At 38.2% G+C, this 22147-nt stretch overlaps 1 protein-coding gene across 2 annotated transcripts in view; it reads right to left on the reverse strand.

The window, feature by feature from the left end:
- LOC115213200 (sodium- and chloride-dependent glycine transporter 2-like) overlaps positions 1 to 22147 on the reverse strand; it is a 41221-nt gene that overhangs the window by 3680 nt on the left and 15394 nt on the right. For both annotated transcript variants that reach the window (XM_036503813.1, XM_036503814.1), the window contains exons 3-11: positions 19703 to 19834; positions 17937 to 18213; positions 15802 to 15934; positions 12668 to 12802; positions 9082 to 9185; positions 7314 to 7438; positions 6607 to 6719; positions 3808 to 3939; positions 216 to 315 (exon numbers count right to left, since the gene is read on the reverse strand). In XM_036503813.1, coding sequence (XP_036359706.1) covers positions 216 to 315; positions 3808 to 3939; positions 6607 to 6719; positions 7314 to 7438; positions 9082 to 9185; positions 12668 to 12802; positions 15802 to 15934; positions 17937 to 18213; positions 19703 to 19834 — 1251 coding nt within the window. The remainder of the gene's footprint in view (positions 1 to 215; positions 316 to 3807; positions 3940 to 6606; positions 6720 to 7313; positions 7439 to 9081; positions 9186 to 12667; positions 12803 to 15801; positions 15935 to 17936; positions 18214 to 19702; positions 19835 to 22147) is intronic.

Here is a 22147-nt window from a genome sequence, read left to right on the forward strand (position 1 = left end):
CACTGGCATAGAAGCGAATGAAAATGGACAAAATTCTCATTAGGACAATAATGATGTTGACGATGATGAAGATGCTAATGATGTTGACGATGACGAAGATGATGAGGATGATGATAAGTAGGAGGGGATTGATGATGATGATGATGATGATGATGATGATGACGACAACGACGACGACGACGATGACGATATAATGATAATGATGATGATCTTACCGTAAACCCAGGCAACTGCAATGATTTCAAGAAACAATATCAACATCAGAGTAAGACTAGCACAGTACCAGTCTATTATTTGTAAGACGTAGAGTCCACCCTAGAAATACACAGCAACACTTATTAGTGTCACTTCACAAGTAATCCACATATTATAACAACACGTCAGATATCTTAATTTTGAAAAATGAAAGAAGTATTTAAAAAAAACGCATTATTTTTGGGGGATGGCCCAATATATAACCACACGTTGACTAACATATCTTCTCTCGTTATATCAACAGTTTCACTTCCTTCAACATCAAAGAAGGCTGCTCACGCCTATAAACAGTAACAAAATTTCCTTCGAAGTACATTTATAATCTTTAAAATGGGGAGAACTTATTATGTAATGTAATCCTAGACACTTAAAGATAATACAAGACTCTTGCAGCTGGAATGAACTCATTGATCATCATTCGTATAGATTCATGTCGGGAGAATGTGAGCCGAAGGCTGCAGTTCTGTGACGGGCTAAGCATCGAATGCATTTTTTTCATAAGAGTTGTTTGAGTGGCAAGAATTGAGCGAACCAAATGAGCAGAATATATTTAATAGCTTTGAAGTTCAGGCGCTATTATAGTACAGCAGAAAGAGACACATGGAAGAAACAGAGAAGGGGTAGGAAAGAGAGAGGGAGTAGGAGAGAGAGATGGAGTAAGAGAGAGAGGTGTAGGAGAGAGAGAGTAAGCGAGAGAGGCGGTAGGAGACAGAGAGTAGGAGAGAGAGGGGTTGGAGAGAGAGGAGTATGAGAGGGAGAGAGAATGTAGGCATAGCGTTGTGCAGTGTGAGCGTAATAAAAAGTAAATTTAACCAATCAGCCACGTATTCTTTTATTTTTAGGGGTGGGTATCTATCAGGTATGTGAAAGGTTCCTGATTGGGGATTGTATTAAGGAAATTCGGCAACGGTTCAAAAGAAAAGATATTTTCTGGTCCTGAAGTTAAAACCTATTAATCCTTTATAACATTGTTTTCATTATGGTGTACAATGTTTAAGGAGTAAACACATCGGACTCAGAACAGTTACGTATGTTATATTTTGTTTAAGGCAGTAAGCATTTCAGATGTAGAACTATGAGGTATGTTATATAATATTTAAGGCAGGAAAGGCGGCGAGCTGGCAGAAACGTTAGCACGCCGGGCGAAATGCGTAGCTGTATTTCGTCTGCCGCTTTAATCCATTCGGGGTCGATTAAATAAGTACCATTTACGCACTGGGGTCGATATAATCGACTTAATTCGTTTGTCAGTCCTTGTTTGTCCTCTCTGTGTTTAGCCCCTTGTGGGTAGTAAAGAAATAGGTATTTCCTCTGTCGCTACGTTCTGCCGAGGTCGACTTTGCCTTTCATCCTTCCGGGGTCGACAAATTAAGTGCCAGTTACGCACTGGGGTCGATCTAATCGGCTTAATCCCTTTGTCTGTCCTTGTTTGTCCCCTCTATGTTCAGTCCCTTGTGGACAATAAAGAAATAAGAAACGTTAGCACGCCGAGCGAAAGGCGGCGAGCTGGCAGAAACGTTAGCACGCCGGGTGAAATGCTTTACGGTATTTCGTCTGCGTTACGTTGTGAGTTCAAATTCCGCCGAGGTCGACTTTGCCTTTCATCCTTTCGGGGTCGATAAATTAAGTACCAGTTACGCACTGGGGTCGATATAATCGACTTAATCCGTTTGTCTGTCCTTGTTTGTCCTCTCTGTGTTTAGCCCCTTGTGGGTAGTAAAGTAATAGATATTTCGTCTGTCTTTACGTTCTTTGTTCAAATTCCGCCGAGGTCGATTTTGCCTTTCATCCTTTCGCAGTTGATAAATTAAGTACCAGTTGCGAACTGGGATCGATGTAATTGACTGAACCCCTTCCACAAAATTTCGGGCCTTGTGCCTAGAGTAGAAAAGAATATTTAAGGCAAGAAGCACTTTAGTAATATGTTATATATTTAAAGCAATAAGCACTGGAGATTTAAAACTGTGTCGCACTATTCAATGTTTAAGGCAGTACATATTTCAGATTTAGAACTGTGAGGTCTGTTATAAAATATTTAAGGCAGCAAACAACTTCCTTAAATATTAGATATGTCGCGTATATTATAATATTTAAGGCGATAAACACTTCTTTGCCAGAACAATAAACAGACTTACAGAGGAGCGATTCGAATATTTTAATGTAATATTTAATGGGGTGAGTACTGCTATCTTTTGGAACGTATGAGAAACTTTGTTTTGGGGTATAACCCACTCTGGTCGAGTCAGATGTGACAGTAGTAAGACTCCATCATGGGTTATATTTGAAGGTGTGCAGTCGTCGAGGGATCAAATATTTTCTGGTCCTTGAAAGAAGGCCAGTGTTTTTATGCAATTTTTGTTATGTCAGGGACGTGTGCTTGCCAAGAAAGACCCCTGTAACAAAGAGCCGTATCATTTCTTGTGACACGGAGGTTTTTATTTGTGTTATCGACGTGGCTCATTCGTTTGGTCCCGGTGAAATGACAGAATGGTTAAATTAATAAACCTTACAACTTGAGTTGATTCCTTTCAGACACTAGAACAGTTTCCTTGTTTCCTATTAACACAGTTTATCAAATAAAAATTTTTTAAAAGTGGAAATTTTACCGGTTAGTGTGTTATATCATAAGGCAAAGAAAGAAAATTACTCTCCCCAGACACAACAGAATATGCTTCAACGCACGAACTCATATAAAGAATCTTGCAAGCCAAATCCAAAAACGAAGCAGTTTATCAAGAATTCTGGGAAAATTATCTTTAATACTTCAGTGCTTGAACAAAAGAGTTAATTTCTTTCGCAGCTTTCTGAGAATGTACAGTGCGTTATAGTTCATATCAACCTCTAGATATTCACAGCTCTCTTTGAGAAGGTACTATTTGGAAGTTTGGGAAATAAATTTTGAGACAGATGTAGACGAGAGACTAAGAGAGATAGTGAAAGAAAGAGTAGAATGTACGTAAAAGGGTGGTTTTGTATTTTGTGTTTGTGATTAAAAACTTCGCTTTGCAAGTATGAAGTTTCAGTTTCCATCATACTGCTGGCACTTAAAGCAAGTGTTCCCTATTACAGGCCCAAATCGATCCAACTCTTGCGAATGAAACTTTGGAAATAAGAAATATGTAGAAGAAACCGACGCTGGATTTTTTTTTACTTAATCCGTCATCTCGTTTAACTCCACTACTTGTTCCTTGGATAATTTTAGCGAGGTTCACTATTGTTGACATTCTTGTCAGATGTTCGATGCGACGATAAATTTCCTACAATCACTTTTAAATGTCCTGGAGTATGACGACCGCTGGCTTTCTCTTCCTGATGAAACCATAAAAAGACATTGAACAGAAAGAATAAAGATTGAAGAAAGTGGTACAAAAGGATCGGAGGCCTAAATTAGTGTAGAATAATGTTAATACATCTTGCAGGGACTGAAGTAACGTCGTAATAAAATATGAAAGAGAGCTAGTCCAGCTGCTATATATCAAAGTAAAAGAGGATTAGGAGTTGTTCTTATGTAATCGAGTTACCTCCCTTGATAACCCTACTGAAGTCTCTTACCTCCGTAATTAAAACGATTCCAAAAAGAAAACAAACTAAACAGACAATTCCGGTTAACAAAGTCTTGTGATTGCCAAATTTTTCTGGATACACATCTGTAATAGCAGTAACAATCACTTGAATATGACCAAACTGAAAGAGAAAACAATTGACATTTTGAAGAATTTGTATTATAGATTTAAAGAAATCTATATTTAGTTAGATCGATCTGTGACATTTACTTATATATGCTATGTCTAAATACGAAAGATAGGATGGCCACATGTAGGCCTTTTATCCTAAGTTTACCACATTATATCTGGCTTGGAGCTAAACAACAACCACAAAATCAAATAATCAAACAATCGGTTAATTTCAAATTTATCTTTAATCTTTTACTTGTTTCAGTCATTGGACTGCAGCCATGCTGGAGCAGCGCCTTGAACTGTTTAGTCGATCAAAACAACCCCAGGTTCAGCAAAAGAGACCGATAGAAGAAAGACTGGGGTCGGTTTGTTCGACTAAAAACCCCTGAAGGCGGTGCACTGGCATGGCCGCAGTTAAATGACTGAAACAAATAAATGAATAAAAGAATAAAAGAACATTGAAGAGAACATTCCACTTTCGGGGAGTTTTAAATGAAAATAAATTATAGTTATGTTTTTTTTTAATCCTTAGATCCCAGTTTGATAATGGCTGAGAGCAAATCCAAATAATGAATACATAGTGACTCTGAGATTTTGATACACTATTGGACACCTTCATCTCCGAAATTTACAGAGGTGTGAAGAGTATAATGGAAGGAAAAACTGGAAGCGATGGAAATAAAGGGATTTTAAAAGGGAATACGAGGGGCGTTCAATAAGTAATGCCCCTGACCCACTTCCCGTAGCAGTAGAGCAACGACACTTGGCACAGTTATTAGTCTTTTCCTACATAGGAACTACCCAGAGTTATGCATTTCTCCCATCGTTTGATACAGCTCTGGAGACCGTTTTTGTAGAAGAACCCAGCTTGGTCCTCCAACCACGACGTGACTTCAGAAATCAAGGCTGCATCATCTGGGAAACGCTTTCCTTTCAAAATCAACTTGATGGGTGGGAAGAGGTGAAAATCAGAGGGTGCAAGGGGAAGAGGTGAAAATCAGAGGGTGCAAGGGGAGGAGTTCATAGCTGCACGCCTGTGCTTCTGATCTGGCGACACGCGAGTTGTGGACCGGAGCGTTGTCCTGCAGGAGGAAGATGCCTTTGCTGATCTTGCCCCGTCTCTTGATTTTGATAGCTTCTCTTAATTTCCTCAAAAGTGAAGCATAATAGGCTCCTGTAATTGTGGTACCCTTTGCCAGGAAATCTGTCATCACTACTCCGTCCTGGTCCCAGAAGACTGTGAGCATAACCTTGTCAGCGGAAGGCTGCACCCTTGCCTTCTTTGGAGAAGGTGAGTCACGGTGCTTCCACTGCATTGACTGGGCTTTGGTCTATGGATCATAGTGATGGACCCAGGTTTTATCCTGTGTGATCAGTCTTTTGAAAAATTTTGACTCATCTTCTTGGCACATCTCCAAATTCATCCTCGAGCACTCAACGCGTTCTTGCTTCTGGAAAGGTGTGAGCAACCTGGAAATCCATCTGGCAGACACCTTTTGCATAAGCAAATGGTCATGAATGATAGTTTCCACAGACCCGGTACTAATCTTGACCTTATGGGCTATTTGGCGAATAGTTATGCGTCGATCTTCCAAAATGGCAGCCTCAACTTGACGGACAGACGTCTCATCAACGGCAGAAGGGGGCGACCAGATCTGGGAGCTGTTTCCACAGAGTTCCGACTATGTTTGAATTCACAATGCCAGCGTTTTACAAGGTCATATGATGGGGCATCATCACCATAAGTTACTTTCATTTCATCAAAAGTCTCCCGTGGTGTGCGTCCTTTCAAATACAAAAACCAGATCACTGCTCGACACTCAACAGGCTCCATTTCACACTTGACTCAGTTCAAACACCTGTAAATCAGAAACCACAATTAGTTCAGAGCTGTAATTCGTCACTTAATCTATAGAGGTATAAATAAGTGCACGTGCAAAATTTCAGCTAGATCAAACAACTGCAAGTGGGTCAGGGGCATTACTTATTGAACGCCCCTCGTAAAAGCCTGCGTTCGGACTGTTCACAGACAGTTATTTATCTACGAAATCTCAGACTTCTACTGTAGCAACAGCAACAACAATAAGTGCAGCAACCATATCAACAATAACGGCAACAACAGCAACAGTAGAGGCGCAATGTCCCAGTGGTTAGGGCAGCGGACTCGCGGTCGTAAGAACGCGGTTTCGATTCCTAGACCGAGCATTGTGAGTGTTTATTGAGCAAAAACACCTAAGCTCCAGGAGACTCCGACGGTGGTGGGAGTGAACCCCGCTGTAGTCTTTCACCACAACTTTCTCTCATTCTTTCTGCCACAAAGCAGAGGAACCATGGTGTAATCCACTATGGTGTGGTAAACTTTCAGACCCTAGTCTAGATTGCGAATCCTCTGTACCCCAGGATGGTTCAGCTCTCCATCCGTTAAAAGCCACCGTTTACGGAATGTGGATAACAACGTAGCTTTCGGGCCCGTGCAACCGCCAGTCTATCGCGTGTGGTCGGTGGATCTTCAAGTTTCCATACGCATTCTTAGTAGCTTAGAGTAGGCTCGAATTAGAGATTATTCTTTGTGGCTAACGGTGTGAGTCCTCATTGGAAGAAAAAGAAGAAGACAACAGCAATAAAACAACAACAACAACAGCAACAAAAACAACAATAACAACAAAATACGTACTTGACTGTCTAAGCCAATCAACACCAACATTGCAAAAAACATTACTGCCCAGATCTGAGCAAAAGGTAAAGTTGAAAGTGCTTGTGGGTAAACTATAAAGGCAATCCCTGGACCTGGCAAAATACAAAAAAGAATTGTTGGGTTGATGAAATGTTGATTTTGTACAATAACAATGTCATATTAACCATAACACGGTTAAGTTATCTTAAGATACTGGTTACAAATTTTTGGCTCAAGGTTAGTATTACATCGATCCCCAGTTCTCAGCTGGTGTTCATTTTATCGACTCCAAAAGAAGGAAAGGTAAAGTCGATCCCGCCGGCATTTGAACTCAGATGGAGGAAATACCGCTAAACATTTTGCCTGACGTCCAAATGATTCTGCCAACTCGCCACCGTAAGGTATCTGAAGATAATTATATCAATATTCCTTTCTGCTATAGGCACAAGGCCTGAAATTTTGGTGGAGGTGACTAGTCGATTACATCCACCCCAGCGTTTCCCTTAGCATTTAATTTATCGACCCCGAAAGGATGAAAGGTAAACTCGATATCGGCGAAATTTGAACTCAGAACATGAAGACAGACGAAATACTGCAAAACATTTTGCCCGGTCTGCTAACGATTCTGTCAGCTCGTCACTCTAAGGTATATTAGAATAATTATATCAATAACATTGATAATTTTAGATATAGCATATTTAATGTACCTTTCGATATCACATTGTCAAGATGTGTTCCACTAATATGAGCCATGTAACCCAGGATACTAAACGATGTCAAACCGGACAAAAAGCTGGTTAATCCGTCTATTATTGGTAAAATGATGGCATCTCTGTAACGAATAGAAATAAATCATAATTTACAAAATGGAATTTATTTTAATAAGTCCGGAGACAGCATATAAAAGGAGGAATAAAAAATACTTCAAGAAATATTATTACTGAGATTGATGATATCAATTTTTTTTATCTTCAATATGTTGCAGTGCACAATCAGTTGAATATCCTATCGTTCAATGAATGCTATCTACACTGTTTATGACGTTAACATTTGACTGTCAATAGTCCACGCCACACAGCTGTGCATAATTGTCACCGTATTGTAGTTTGCTGTACTGTATTCTGTTTATGGTATTGACACATAGTAACATGTAGGTAACACAGTATAGCATATTTCCTTGTTCTGTATTTACTTTTGACAGTTGATTGTCATTGTTCTAGTTCACCTAGCTGTCATTGTTTTAGCTCACAGATTGGTATAATTTATTGCATTATGCACATTACGAAGTTAATAGTTAATATCTTATTTTAATGTCTGAGGCTGCTGCGCTTAGTGTTACAGAGTGCTCAGCTCTGAGAAATACAGTGTTCGATTCTGTGTAGCGGCTTGCCGACCACCTTTTAGAAGGCGACGAACTGGCAGAATCGTTATCACGCCGAGAAAATGCTTAGCGGCATTTCCTCTTTCTATTCGTTCTGAGTACCTATTCCGCTGAGGTCGACTTTGCCTTTCATCCTTTCAGAGTCGATAAAATAAGTACCAGTTAAGTACTGGGGTCGGTGTAATCGACTCACCCCTCCTTCGAAATTGCTGACCTTGTACCAAAATTTGAAACTAATATCTCACCCTGATGTACGTAGGTACCACAATATAGTATATTTCATGGTACTGTGGATGTTCTTCAACAGTCAACTGTCCACCCAACTTTACGTAGCTTGGAGGACTGTTGGTTGTAGTATAACAGCTCTCTGTACCTCGTTCATAACTAATATCAACTGTCCAGTTACTTATAGGTAGATCGGACTCTTGCTACATATATGTACATACCATAATGCTATGTTTTTAGCCCAGATAATTAACTTTAAAACTGTACGGGTCACCCACATGTTTCTATGTTCTACATTGTATACTGTGTCCAAAACCAAGGCAATTAATTGTCAGCTGTCCACTCCACCTAGTAGTAAGATAGCTACAGCTGGGTACCGAAAGGTAATCAATCTAAATCTATCTTTAATTCAAGACTTGTTGCAATCAAGAGGGTAAAAGCTATTTACTTTAACAAGGCGAACTTTCGTCAAGAATGCTTGAAATCAATCCAGAATGTTACTGCCACAAAATCTTACACAAATTAAAAGCATTGGACAATGCAAATGCAACATAGACTGTCACATTGTATGCTATGTGATAAACTACTGAATAATAGGATGAACATTTGGCTCTAATATAAGTGGAAGTATGTTCTACCTGGAGCACACAATCTTCAAATCTCGACTGAAGATTTTATGTTCCCCAACCCTTCACGATCGATCTAATATGGGTTTCTTTTAATTCATAGAGTCAGACTTTATTGAACATTGCTTCTCTTTTCCTTTAAATTATTAATCACAAAATGGGAGAATGCTTGCTTAAAATTTCTACTTCCTAAAAACTGGCCACAGCTAACTCACAAATAATGACAGTAAGAGAACGTATTACCTCTGACAGTTGTTATGGAAGTCGTTGTAACTTGATAATGTTGCTAATGCACTGGTACCGATTCCAATGGATAAAAATATTTGTACAGCTGCGTTCTTCCATACCTTGAAAAAACAAATTAGAATTCCATTATAATTACACTGCCTAACGCGATTTTTATCCTTGGATAGCAACTGTTATTTCCTATTTGCTTAACCCTAGAAAGTATGAGAAACGGCTAATATTTCCTTCAAAGTTTGCTTTTGTTACATTCAAAACCCCCAAAGAATCCCTCTCAACACACGGCTAAGATTCTCCCCCACTACCCCTATTCATGATCAGAGATGCACATACTGTCAGCCAGTAAGGGACATGCTCAAATGGTTATGGTCAAGCAGAATATTGAGCAGAATATTTGCTATAACGATATTTCTGTTTCAGCAACTCGGCTCTGAGTCTGAAATGTAATGGAAAATAGGTTAGTTTCAAAACATTGATCTCCAGGTCACATGATCATAGTTTGGAGGGGAATAGTAGTTATTTCCTTTGATTTCTAGATAAAAGCAAATAGGAAATAAAACTTACTGACTCCGGAAGAATGAAGGACAAAATCCACTCAAAAGTTATATCAACTTAGAACACGAAGTTGTTTGTTCCTTCTCGAGCCACGCCTGGCTCATTAGGGCCGGTTTCCCGGTTTCCTTGGCGTATAGATTCCCCACCTGGACGGAACACTGGTCCATCGCAGGTGAGCTGCAAGATACAGGAGGAAAGAGTGAGAGAAAGTTGTGGCGAAAGAGTCAGCAGAAGTTCGCCATCACCTTCTACCGGAGCGTGGAGCAAGATGTTTCGCTCATAAACACACACATCGCCCGGTCTGAGATTCGAACCCGCGATCCCTCGACCACGAGTCCGCTGCTCTAACCACTAGGTCATGTGCCTCCACAGGACACGAATTACAATATTTAAGATACTGAGTGATATTTTTTCTGCCGCTCACGTTTCTGTTACAACCACTGCCATCCTTTATAATAAACTAGCTGACCTCGTGCCGTCAAAAATGATAGCTAATTGTAGTATTTTATTTACAAGTATGGATGGTAAATCAAATTAATATACTTGTCAATATTATCTAGTTGTTGTCTTTTGAGATGTGACATGATCATCGCTTGTTACTGAAAGAATGCTGTTTCATACATACAAATATTCACACACTTCCCTTGTACACGCACACACATACACACATATACTCACACAGAGTTGAAACACTGTTTGATTTTTTCTTTTCAGCGTTGAATGTTCACCATCCCACTTCCACACACAAACAAACAAACAAACACACACACACACACAAACAAACAAACAAACAAACATTCACATACCTCCCTTTTACATAGACACACACATACTCACACAGAGTTGAAACGCTCCCACTACCAACTTGCCATCGCACCTTCCTTTCACATTCATATGTTGTGACGGAGAAAAACACAGGAGTATTATTATAGAAGATAATTCCTGCATTGCTATTATCATAGTTAATTAAAATATCTGCTGGAGCGGCAAGCCCAAAGTTTGAATCAAATGCTGACGAAGTATGATAACAATAGAAAACTGATTAAAATGCTGAGAACTTGACTAACGTGCAGTGTTCCTCTTCCAGACTCCTAGAAGAGATAGAAGCAGAACTATAAATGCACAGTAGAACACTTAATAAATGTCCAGAGTTTTTACTCATGTTGCAGTTTACTGTACTTCCTTGATGTGCTTCTTGCTGTTGTTACTGCTATTGCTGCTGTTTAGCTACGGAGCAACATTGATTTAGCAGTTTATGAGCAATGATTTTCTTGTGTTTTCTTCCTTTTTTCAAACAATCGGCTTGGATTTGAGGTAGATTTAACTGCTATTTCAGACCGTTTGAACGACCATGAGGGACTTCTAATATTTACATTTAGCTGGACCAAACCAGGGAAGATCACGTGCCATATGTCTTGGTAATTGAAAAAGTGTAATGCTGAATATGAAATACGAATCATCGATCTGTTAATGAATGATAATTTACGAAAGTTTTTAGCTTCATGACAATCATAAATTCAGACATTAGTTTTATGACAAGTCATAAATTCAGACGAATCACTGCAACGGAACGCAACGATAGCAACAATATCAGAAGGAAGAAGGTGAGGTAAAAGGGGGCTAGGAGAGGGGAGAGGAGAGGAAAGGAAAAAATGGAGGAGTGGAAAGGAAAAAATGGAGGAGAGGAAGGAAAGGTAAGAGGAAGGGAGGAGGAAGGATGTCTATACGTTGTCTAAGGACATTTGTAAAGTGAGGAAATGTGACTTGACCGAATACCGAAACATTCCTCTCGACAATAGTCCGGCATTGTCAACTGGCTATATTCAAAGAAGAAAAAAACCCAGGTATTTGCTAAATACTGGGACAACGAAAAGGTCCTTAACTAGTTGTCCGACCTGCTAAGAGCAGCACCGAAATTACCTTTAGTTCACACTGTAACGTCTTAGAGAATGACGCGTAGGATAATGAAGCGAGAGATACAGAATACTTGAAGGAATATAGTAAAGCCATGACGAAAATACTCCTACAAATGTCCCTAAACAATACATGAACGTCATAACGTTTACCTTCCTACCCCCACTACTCTGCCTACTCCATTATAACTCTCATTATGCTCAGTCTCTGGCGATTAAAGTCATTTGTGATTAGTCATGAAGTTCATAATAATACATTTAACAACAGTTCCTATAAGGCAGCGTTAACCTGGAGCTAAACAAATAGATAGACAAGTTGGTCAGTAGTTTTGCTTATTGCGAGAGATGCCTGCTGTATCAACTTGATAGAAATCAACACGTTACGTGAAACGGCTTAAATCTGGAAGCGAAACAATGGCTGTAACAGTTTAGTCCATTTTCATATCATAAATTTACTACGGTCTTCTTACAATTGTATTCCACCGAGGTTGATTCTGCCGTTCATCCTTTCGGGTCCGATATCATAAGTGCCAGTCAAGTACTGTAATCGACTTCCTTATCCTCTTCAGAAACTGCTACAGTTGTGTAGGCGGCGAGCTGGCAGGATTTTTAGCATGCCGGATGAAATGTTTCACGGCATTTATTCCGTTCATTTACGTTCTGAGTTCAAATTCTAGCTTTGCTTTTCATTGCTTTGGGATTGATAAAATAAAGTACCAGTCAATAAGTGGGGTTGATGTAATCGATTTGTCTCTAACTCCTAACATTGCTGACGCTGTGCGAAATTAGGCAGAATGCAACTTACCTTTACACCTAAACGTTAATTATTAACTCACCTACAGACAAAATGGAAACTGAATGTGGCAGTTCAAATGTTGATATTTAACACTAGGTCAGCTATGATTCAGCAGATTAATGGGTAAAGACGTTCGAGTCATGGCCATCCCGTTATATTTTCAGACATACAATGTCTGGAATAAAACTACTGTATCCGTTCTTTTTCGTGGAGTCTGGGTGAGATATGAGGGTAATTTGACTGTTATTTCTGATATTACACAGCAACCATTTAATAAATATGTAAGTTCCTTGAGACGGAATAAAAAGACAATTCTACTTACTGAGGGGTCTGTTACTTTTTCCCATTCTGGCTTGACGAAGTAATATAGTCCATCCAATGATCCAGGCAAGGTTAAACCTCTTATCAACAGCACGGAAAGGAAAATATAGGGCAAGCTGGCAGCAACGTATACAATCTGTGCATAGATACAAGACTGCTGGTAAATAAACTGAATATACTTAAACACGCACACCCACCCACATATATATATCTATGCGTGTATGTGTGTGTGCGTGCGCGTGTGTGTGAATAAGTATCATATACAAATAAATATATAAATACAAATATAAATATAAATATAAATATAAATTTTGCATATAACAAGCTTAAAACTGTTAGAATAAGAGGAATAAATATAGTGATAATAAAATAAAAATATAGCATATCAAGACACGAGTAAAATTCCGGCGAATAGTACATAAAATATAATAGACATACAAGCTTACAAAAATATAAGATATACAGAAGTCCATCATCTACGGTCTATCTTTGGGTTTTGTGGTGTTCCTGTGGTCGTTGCACCCATGGATAAAGAAGTGTATCCAGCTCATTGGAGCACTTCTATTCCCAGTCCGTTGTATATCTTGAGTGTTGTTGTCACTCAAGATATAACTTTATTTTTTGTATACATACATACATACATACATACATACATACATACATACCTACATACATACATACATAAGTGCATACATGCATGCGTACATACATACATATATTTATGATAGATCGCTAGCCACTACACATTCTTTATTTTCTCTCCTTGTTTCTTTCTGTGTTCCTTTCTGTGGAAGAGCGTAGGCTCGAAACGTTAAAGACTTTTTCACTTTCCGGACGTTATACTGCTACATGTTTGTTGTCTACACCACCTGCTTCGTCTATTGTTTTTTTTTGTGAATTCTCCCTGTGTGTGTGTGTGTGTGTGTGTGTTTGTGTGTGTATTTGTGTGTGAGAGAGTGTGTGTGTGTGTGTGGTGTGTGTATATGTTTGTGTGTCTGTGTTTGTCCCCCCAACATCGCTTGACAACCGATGCTGGTGTGTCTACGTCCCCGTAACTTAGCGGTTCGGCAAAAAAGACCGATAGAATAAGTACTAGGCTTACAAAGTAGAAGTCCTGGGGTCGATTTGATCGACTAAAGGCGGTGCTCCAGCATGGGCGCAGTCAAATGACTGAAACAAGTAAAAGAGTAAAAGAGTATATATATACACACACACATACCCAAAACCACACTAATAGCTTAGGAGTGAAATTTAGGATTTCTCCGCTTTCTGTGAATCGATTTTGATAAAACTTTTCCCAGCTGGTTTGCACACAATGGCAACACAGTTGTTATGTTTCCATTATTCTGTGTAACAGCCTTTCTTTTTATTTCATATTCTTCAGCTTTTGAATGAAAATAGCCCGTCTAGACATTTTTTTTTTCCAGAAAATGATAGGTAATGATACATATTAAGCATATATTGAGTATATATTTAACAGAAAACCATTATAATATTTTACAGAAACCATTATAACATTTATGGACATAATGAATTAATTAGCTGCATGACCGCCATTTCGACGGATAACTTCAAAAACCCTATTAGTCATAGAATCTGTTAATTTCTTGATAGTAGCAGGTTGAACTGTCTCTGCTGCAGTTTTGATGGTCGACTATAAGACAGGTTTCGACGTAAATTGGCTTCCATCGGCATAAACATCTTTTTCAACAATGGACCAAACATTTTCGATAGGGTTGAGTTCCGGAGATGCTGGCGGCCACACCATCACACCATGCCGTAGGACCCAAGTAATGTTTGGGTGGTCCTAGCAGAGATGTAGGGAGCGTTGTCATGCATGCATATGAGATTCCTTATAAGTGATAGCGGTATATCATTTAGCTAGGGATCCAAGAACTCTTTCAGGAGATTGCAGTAGGCAGCTGTGGTCACTTTAACCCCTTCAGGCACTCTGACTAGCTCAAAAAGTCTGTTCCGATTGATACTAGCCAACAACATGACTCCTCCAACCTGTTGTTGTCGTAAACGCTGGTGACGCTCATCACCAAAATAGACCCAGCCATTTGCCCAACCGTTAAGTCCGTCAAAGGTCACTCTGGTTTCGTCAGTGAACAGAACACAAATCATATCTAACGTCATGTACTTTTGGGCCCCTTTGAAGCCTTAAACTCCTGTTAAAGAAGGCAGTTTCAGGGGTTCTCGCACGGAGGCCATGGTCCCGAGGATGCGATTTCTGATGGTTTTCAGTGCATGAGGAAGCCCGGAGGTGGCGAAAATGGCTTTGCTTGTTTGTCCAGGTTTCTCATGTAGCTTGCAGCCAATATTCCTTAAATCCCTAGTTGTCATAGTCTTGGAGGCTTCACAATCGAATCGTCTCTTTCTTGGCGAAGAGTCCTTCAGGAGTCGTCTAACCATGTTCACATGACGACCTATCTTCTCTGCAATGACATGATGACATGAAGAGAGGTCCTTTTAGCACTTTCTTTGATGATGACAGACTTTTCTTCATCATTAAGGCCTTTTCCACATCCCATTGTTCTTAGAGAAGAGAGACGCAATCAGCGTGGCTCACCCAAAAACTGAAAAATCTGAAATAAAAAAGGAAGGCCGTTACACGGAATAATGAAAACATAACAATGGCTTTACCATGGTTTGAAAATCAGCTAGGAAAAGTTTTATCAATATCGACTCGGAGAAAACCAAGAAATCCTAAGGCTCGCCGCCTTATATGTTAAACTTAATACACTACTAATGTTTGATGACCACCAGCTGGCATTTAGGTGACTAATTAACGCCACTCTGTGTAACACTTATTTTATCTATGTTGGGATCTGGAAATATATTCCTTTCTTTCCATCAGTTTTGGAGGCCTTTGAAAATTTCAGCTACATTTCTGCTTTTTACTAATTTCTTACAGAAAATGTAGTGTCTCTTCCCACATCACTAACCCACCAATACTAGTGACTATTCTTACTAACCATCACTATCCTAGTGACTACCTTCATATATAAATTGCATTCAATATATCACAACTACATCGATTCTAGTGGCTATCCTTATTAGAAAGTTCTCTAACTTTAGAATCATAAGCATACAGTACAACATTTTCTAAAATCTTCAGAATCGGCGACTTACCTTACCAGATGTCTTGATACCTTTTGAAAGACAGAGAAATGTTATCAACCAAATCAAGAAGAGACACAAGAGTAAAGGAGGTCGTACAGTTCCTATGTTGTTAACACTTGGTGACAGGTTCAATACATGACGCCTACATCGAGAATATAATAAAATATTTTATTCTTTATTGTCACAAGGGGCTAAACATAGAGGGAACAAACAAGGACAGACAAAGGAATTGAGTCGATTACATCGACCCCAGTGCGTAACTTGTACTTAATTTATCGAACCCGAAAGGATGAAAGGCAAAGTCGACCTCGGCGGAATTTCAACTCAGAACGTAACGGCAGACGAAATACGGCTACGCATTTCGCCCGGCGTGCTGAAGTTCTACCAGCTCGCCGCCTTTATGATATGATATGATATGATATGATATGATATGATATGATATGATATGAAAATGATATGATATATGATATGATATGATATGATATATGATATGATATGATATGATATGATATGATATGATATGATATGATATGATATGATATGATATGATATAATATAATATAATATAATATAATATAATATAATAAATATAATATAATATAATAAATATAATGTAATGTAATGTAATGTAATGTAATGTAATGTAATGTAATGTAATGTAATATAATATAATATAATATAATATAATATTGTTAATGAATGATAGATTGTAAAGCTAATTTGAGTTGATGGAGTATTTACTTGGTTGCTAGATATACTGCAAACAGCAGTCAAACCTTACTCAAATCTCGCCCTACCAATTTTACGACGACACTGGATAATGAAATAGTTCTAGATAGACTATATCTTAAAATAAGATAGCATAGTCGAGAATGAAACACTTAGATTAAAGACTCATTCGCTCATAGGATTGTAGTGGATGAAATACATTTGATGAGAGATGATAAAGAACATCCGGTGACAACAATAATTCGCACGCTCATCTCGACATTTCCGAGTTCCTGTTTTACCGCTCGCTTATCAGTTCCCTTAGTGGAGGACAAAACTCCTTGTGCTTGTAACTACATGGCCACACCAAATCATAATCATTTACTAGAAAATAATTTGGCAGAAAGCCACGGTTATAGACACGTTAATATTGATTTCACAAGGCCAGAAATGTCGGGAGGGAGTAAGTCGATTACATCGAGCCCAGTGCTCGACTGGTACTTATTTTATCGACCCCGAAAGAACTAAAGGCAAAGTCAACCTTGGTAGAATTTGAACTCAGAACGAGAAGGTGGATGAAATGCTCCTAAGCATTTTGCCCGTTGTACTAACGATTCTTTCAGCTCGTTGCCTTGTAGACATGCTAATATTAATAAAAAGGATATTTTACTTGTTAGCAATTCATGGAATAATAAATAGTAAAGAAAATTCCACGGGAACAGTATGAGAATATGAAAATAATGTTTTGCTCCATATGATAATAGTAATAATAATAATAATAATATAATAATAATAATAATAATAATAATAATAATAATAATAATACTTTATACTCTAAGCACAAAGCCTGGTGTCTTGGGGGAGGAGGAATTAGTTGATTATATTGACCCTAGTGTGCAACTGGTACTTATTTCATCGACCCTGAAAGGATTAGAAGCAAAATTGGCCCCGACGGAATTTGAATTCAGAACTTAAAGACGGACGAAATGTCGCTAAGCATGTTGTTCGGCGTGGTAACGATTCTGCCAGCTCACCGTTATTTTCTTTTATTTGCCATTAGGGAGGCGGTTGAATGTGACAATTACAAAGACGAAGTGTGATTTACATAGAAAATCTTATCAGGAATCGAAATAACATAAAATATGGTGAGCATTTTTCAGATAGGTTAGAACGTCAGATTAGAACGCTTTGTGGTATTTACATGGGTCTCTTCGCTCTAAGCCCAAATACCGTCAAGGTGTTACTACGATTCCAGAGTTTACTCTTTAAACTGTTAACACATTCTGTTATGCGTTTCAGCCCTAAGGCTGTGGCCATGCTGGGGCATCGCCAAAGGAAATTCAATCATCGATCCTCAGTTCCGAACACAAGAAAAATTGTTATCAGAGTATTTGGACTCAAGGTAAAAAAAAAAAAGAAGAAATAAATTAACTTACTCCCAGTATTCTTCAACAGATGACGACAGTGCCAGAGATGAAGATACATTAACATCCTTCGTTGAATTCAGCATCGAGTCTAAAGTGGAATTACTTTGAGAAATTTTCGTCAAGGAAATTGATTCATAGCAACGATGTGTGTTCCAGGGGTTGTTACATTTACTCCAAGCTAATGTAGGGTGCATGGAACTATACAGATAGTATAAGACCCAGGCTATGATCACATTGTAGTACACACTAGTGATGGCACATATAATAATCATTCCAGCACCTATACCTGCAAGATAAAAAAAAGCACGGTAGTGCGAATATAGAGTTTGTGGAGTTAAATGTCTTGCAAACAGAACAATATGAGATTAGTTGTTACTGGTTACAATGCTTAACTGCACCGTGCCGTGGGATCAGAGAAGACAGATTGTTAGAAAGATGCACAAATACATTGACATATAGATAGATAGAGAGATATGAATAGAAAGAGAGAGAGAGAGAGAGAGAGAGAGAGAGTTTAGGTAAATACTTGTATATATATATATATATATATATATATATATATCCAAGTATTTACCGACCAATCCCATCGAAACAAATCTCTCCTGGTTTCTTCGGTAGAATATAATTACTATATTTTTCGTGTTCGGCAAGGGATAACTTTCTTAAAATTAATCATACATTTTTCTCGTCGGACCAACTTTTACACCCTTCTTTGAAGAATTCTTCGTATCTATAAAAATATGCAGAGACCGTAGTACCTTCTGGTTTATAGCCGAATTTTTCAATTGAGCTTGCTATGCTGTCTGGCAAGTACGAACCTGAAATATTCTCAGACTCCTTCAACATTAATTCCAGTAACTGTTGGTTTTGGTGCTGCTGCTGCAATTGCTACTGTTTTGCTCACAACGACCAATAGGTTATCCATGTTAAACGAATTTTCCTTTGGTTTCATACCAAAAATAAATTTTAAACGTACGACTCAAGCTTCAAACAACTCGTCGCCACTTTTATATCCTTCTATTGGATATATAATATAACGAAGAAGTGGGGAATAAAGTGTATTCCCGACACACTACTATTACTATTACATGAGATTCAAAGCTCTATATCAAAAGCCACAGTGAACTGCTACCAACACGAACTGCCAATCGCTCAGTTCTTTAATCTATAACAACGAGTCAGTCTACCTTTAGTTACTTCAGTTAACAGTGTGTGTGTATGTGTGTGTGCAGTGAGGGCGCGTGGCTTAGGCATTCGGCTCATGATCGTAAGGTTGTGAGTTCGATTCCCGGCGACGCGTTGTGTCCTTGAGCAAGACACTTTATTTCACGTTGCTCCAGTCCACTCAGCTGGCAAAAATGAGTTGTACTTTGTATTTCAAAGGGTCAGCCTTGTCACTCTCTGTGTCACGCTGATTATCCCCGAGAACTACGTTAAGGGTACACGTGTTTGTGGAATGCTCAGCCATTTGCACGTTAATTTCACGAGCAAGCTGTTCCGTTGATCGTATCAGCTGGGACCCTCGTCGTCGTAACCGGCGGAGTCTTTTAAATGTGTGTGTGCATGCGTGTGTGTGTGTACATTTTCAAAAAATAGGAAGGACATATCGAATAATGTAGTTCACTACCTTAAAAGAATATGAAATGGTAGCAATTGGAATGTCTTTGAACATATGTCTTTTTTTTTTCATCAGACTTGATCTTGCTCTAATTAGTTACAAAAATAATAGCAACAATGGCTAGTCATCTACTGCGATTTTTAAAATGAAGTCTTACCTTTAAAAAGGGGACACATGACCCATATTTTTCCTGGTCCGAAACTAGCAAATTGGGCGACAGCGTTTTCAAGCATTAATATTGGGATGGCAGCAAATATCATAAATATGAAAAAGGGAATTAGAAACGCACCTGTTTTAAAAAATATAATCGGAGACACGATTAGATATATATGGTCATATGGTCATGAAATAACATGGAAAAGATAGCAATGATATATATACATACACACATGCACACATACATACATACATATATACACACACACATACATACATACATACATACATACACACACACACACACACACACCACACACACACACACACACACACACACATATATATATATATATATATATATATATATATATATAATTAATGCAGGATATTTTTTTTCGGGAAAAAAAATTTATCAATGGCCAGCATATAAAAAATACCTTTAAAGGTTAAATTTATAAATTATTTATATATATATATATATATATATATATATATATATATAGGCGCAAGCGTAAACGTGTGGTAAGAACTTTACTTCCCAACCACATGGTTCCAAGTTCAGTCACACTGCGGGATACCAAGGCCTTCTGAGTGGACTTGGTAGATGGAAACTGAAAGAGGCCAGTCTAATATATATATATAATATATATATATATATATATATATATATATATACATATTGAGAAAGAAGTCGTCAGAATTTTGGGGGAAAAATCTGTCTATTTCTTCATTATTATTAGCGCTTTTGTTCGTTTCTCAAACTTGTCAAATAAAATTTTGTGAATGTACAAACAGCTTGTTCATTTATATAAAACATGTTTTGGGGGGTTTTGTTTAGAAGAAGAGAGCATTATTTTTATGCTGTTTTTTTTTATGAAGTTCCATGACAATGGAGACAGACAGATATAAATGTAGGTGGGTAGATGGGCTGACAGATAGATAGAGAAGGGGAGTAAGAGAAAGGGATACCTTCCTATTCACCATACATTTATTTATTTAGTTATCTACCATTGAGCAGGGTGTTCAAAAAGTCTCTCCGCAGTAAGTATTTTATTGCAAAATAAATATTTATAATACGTTATAAGACTACAAAAGAATATGTTAGACTTTACAAAACCTTTATAAGAGGTGTTGAAAGTGTGGTCCTTCATTTTCAATACATAAGTTGACTCTTCTACACATATTTTGAAAAAAATTCACTGCGGAAAGACTTTTTGAACACCCTGTATTGGAATGGGTTCAAGAATGGTGACCTCATTTTTTTTTTCTGAAGAGATCACCATTCTTAAACCCATTCCAATACAATGGTAAATGACTAAATAAATGATGAATAGGAAGGGGGAGCCCCTTCTCTCTTTCCCCCTCTCTACCTATCTAACTATCTATCTGTCTATCCATCTATTTATCTATCTATCTATCAGCCTATCTACCTAAATGTATTTCTATCTATCTATCTCCATTGTTACGGAACCTCACCCAAAGAAACAAAGGCAGTGTTTTCTTCTAAACAAAACCCAAAAAGCATGTTTTATATAAATGATCAAGCTGTTTGTACATTCACAAAATTCTATTTGACAAGTTCGAGAAATAAACGAAAGCTCTAATAATAATGATGAAAACAAAAGGTTTTATCTGCAAAATCCTGACGACATTTTTCTCAATATTCAATTTCTGTACACCACACCTAACAGTCTATATATATATATATGCATGTATATATTTATTTTTGTGTGCGTCTGTCTTTGTCCCTTAAACCAATGTTGGTATGTTTACGTACCCGTAACTTAGTGGTTCGGCAAAAGTGACCGATAGAACAAGAACTAGGCTTACAAAGAATAAGTCCTGGGGTTGATTTCTTCGATTAAAGGCGGTACTCCAGCATGGCCACAGTCAAATGACCGAAACAAATGAAGGAATAAATGAATATATTCAAGGTGGTGCCCCAGCGTGACCGCAGTCTAATGACTGAAGCAAGTAAAAGGTAAAAGGTAAAGGTAAGGTGTGTGTGTGTGTGTGTGTGAATGAGTGAGACCGCATTAAAGTTTGTTCTAACAGAACATCCACGTTTAAGTGGGAGTTTCTGTCGCTAATATATATTTTTAAGAAACTAATCGGCTAATCGTGATACAGCGCCTGTTCTGGTACAGTTAATCTGTATTATCGCTGGCGGGGAAATGAATCGTTGTTCATCTAGCGGTCGGGTGTCTACCATTGACAAAACCAAAAAAGATCGAAATCATGTGATCTAACGATCTCGGCGCTGGAGGTAGCGGGAATTTACCTCCCCGCTAGTGATATAAACAAAAGTACATTTTACGCCAATGAGTTTCTCTCATGGTAACTGCCGCAGTAAAGTTTGTTCTACTAGAACATCTCCGTTTAATTGGGGATAAATGTTACCTCTCTTCGAGTAAAGGATATAGAGTAATAGAGTAATTTGCAG

This window comes from Octopus sinensis, linkage group LG6, assembly GCF_006345805.1.
Source record: "Octopus sinensis linkage group LG6, ASM634580v1, whole genome shotgun sequence".
NCBI classification, from domain to species: Eukaryota; Metazoa; Mollusca; class Cephalopoda; order Octopoda; family Octopodidae; genus Octopus; species Octopus sinensis.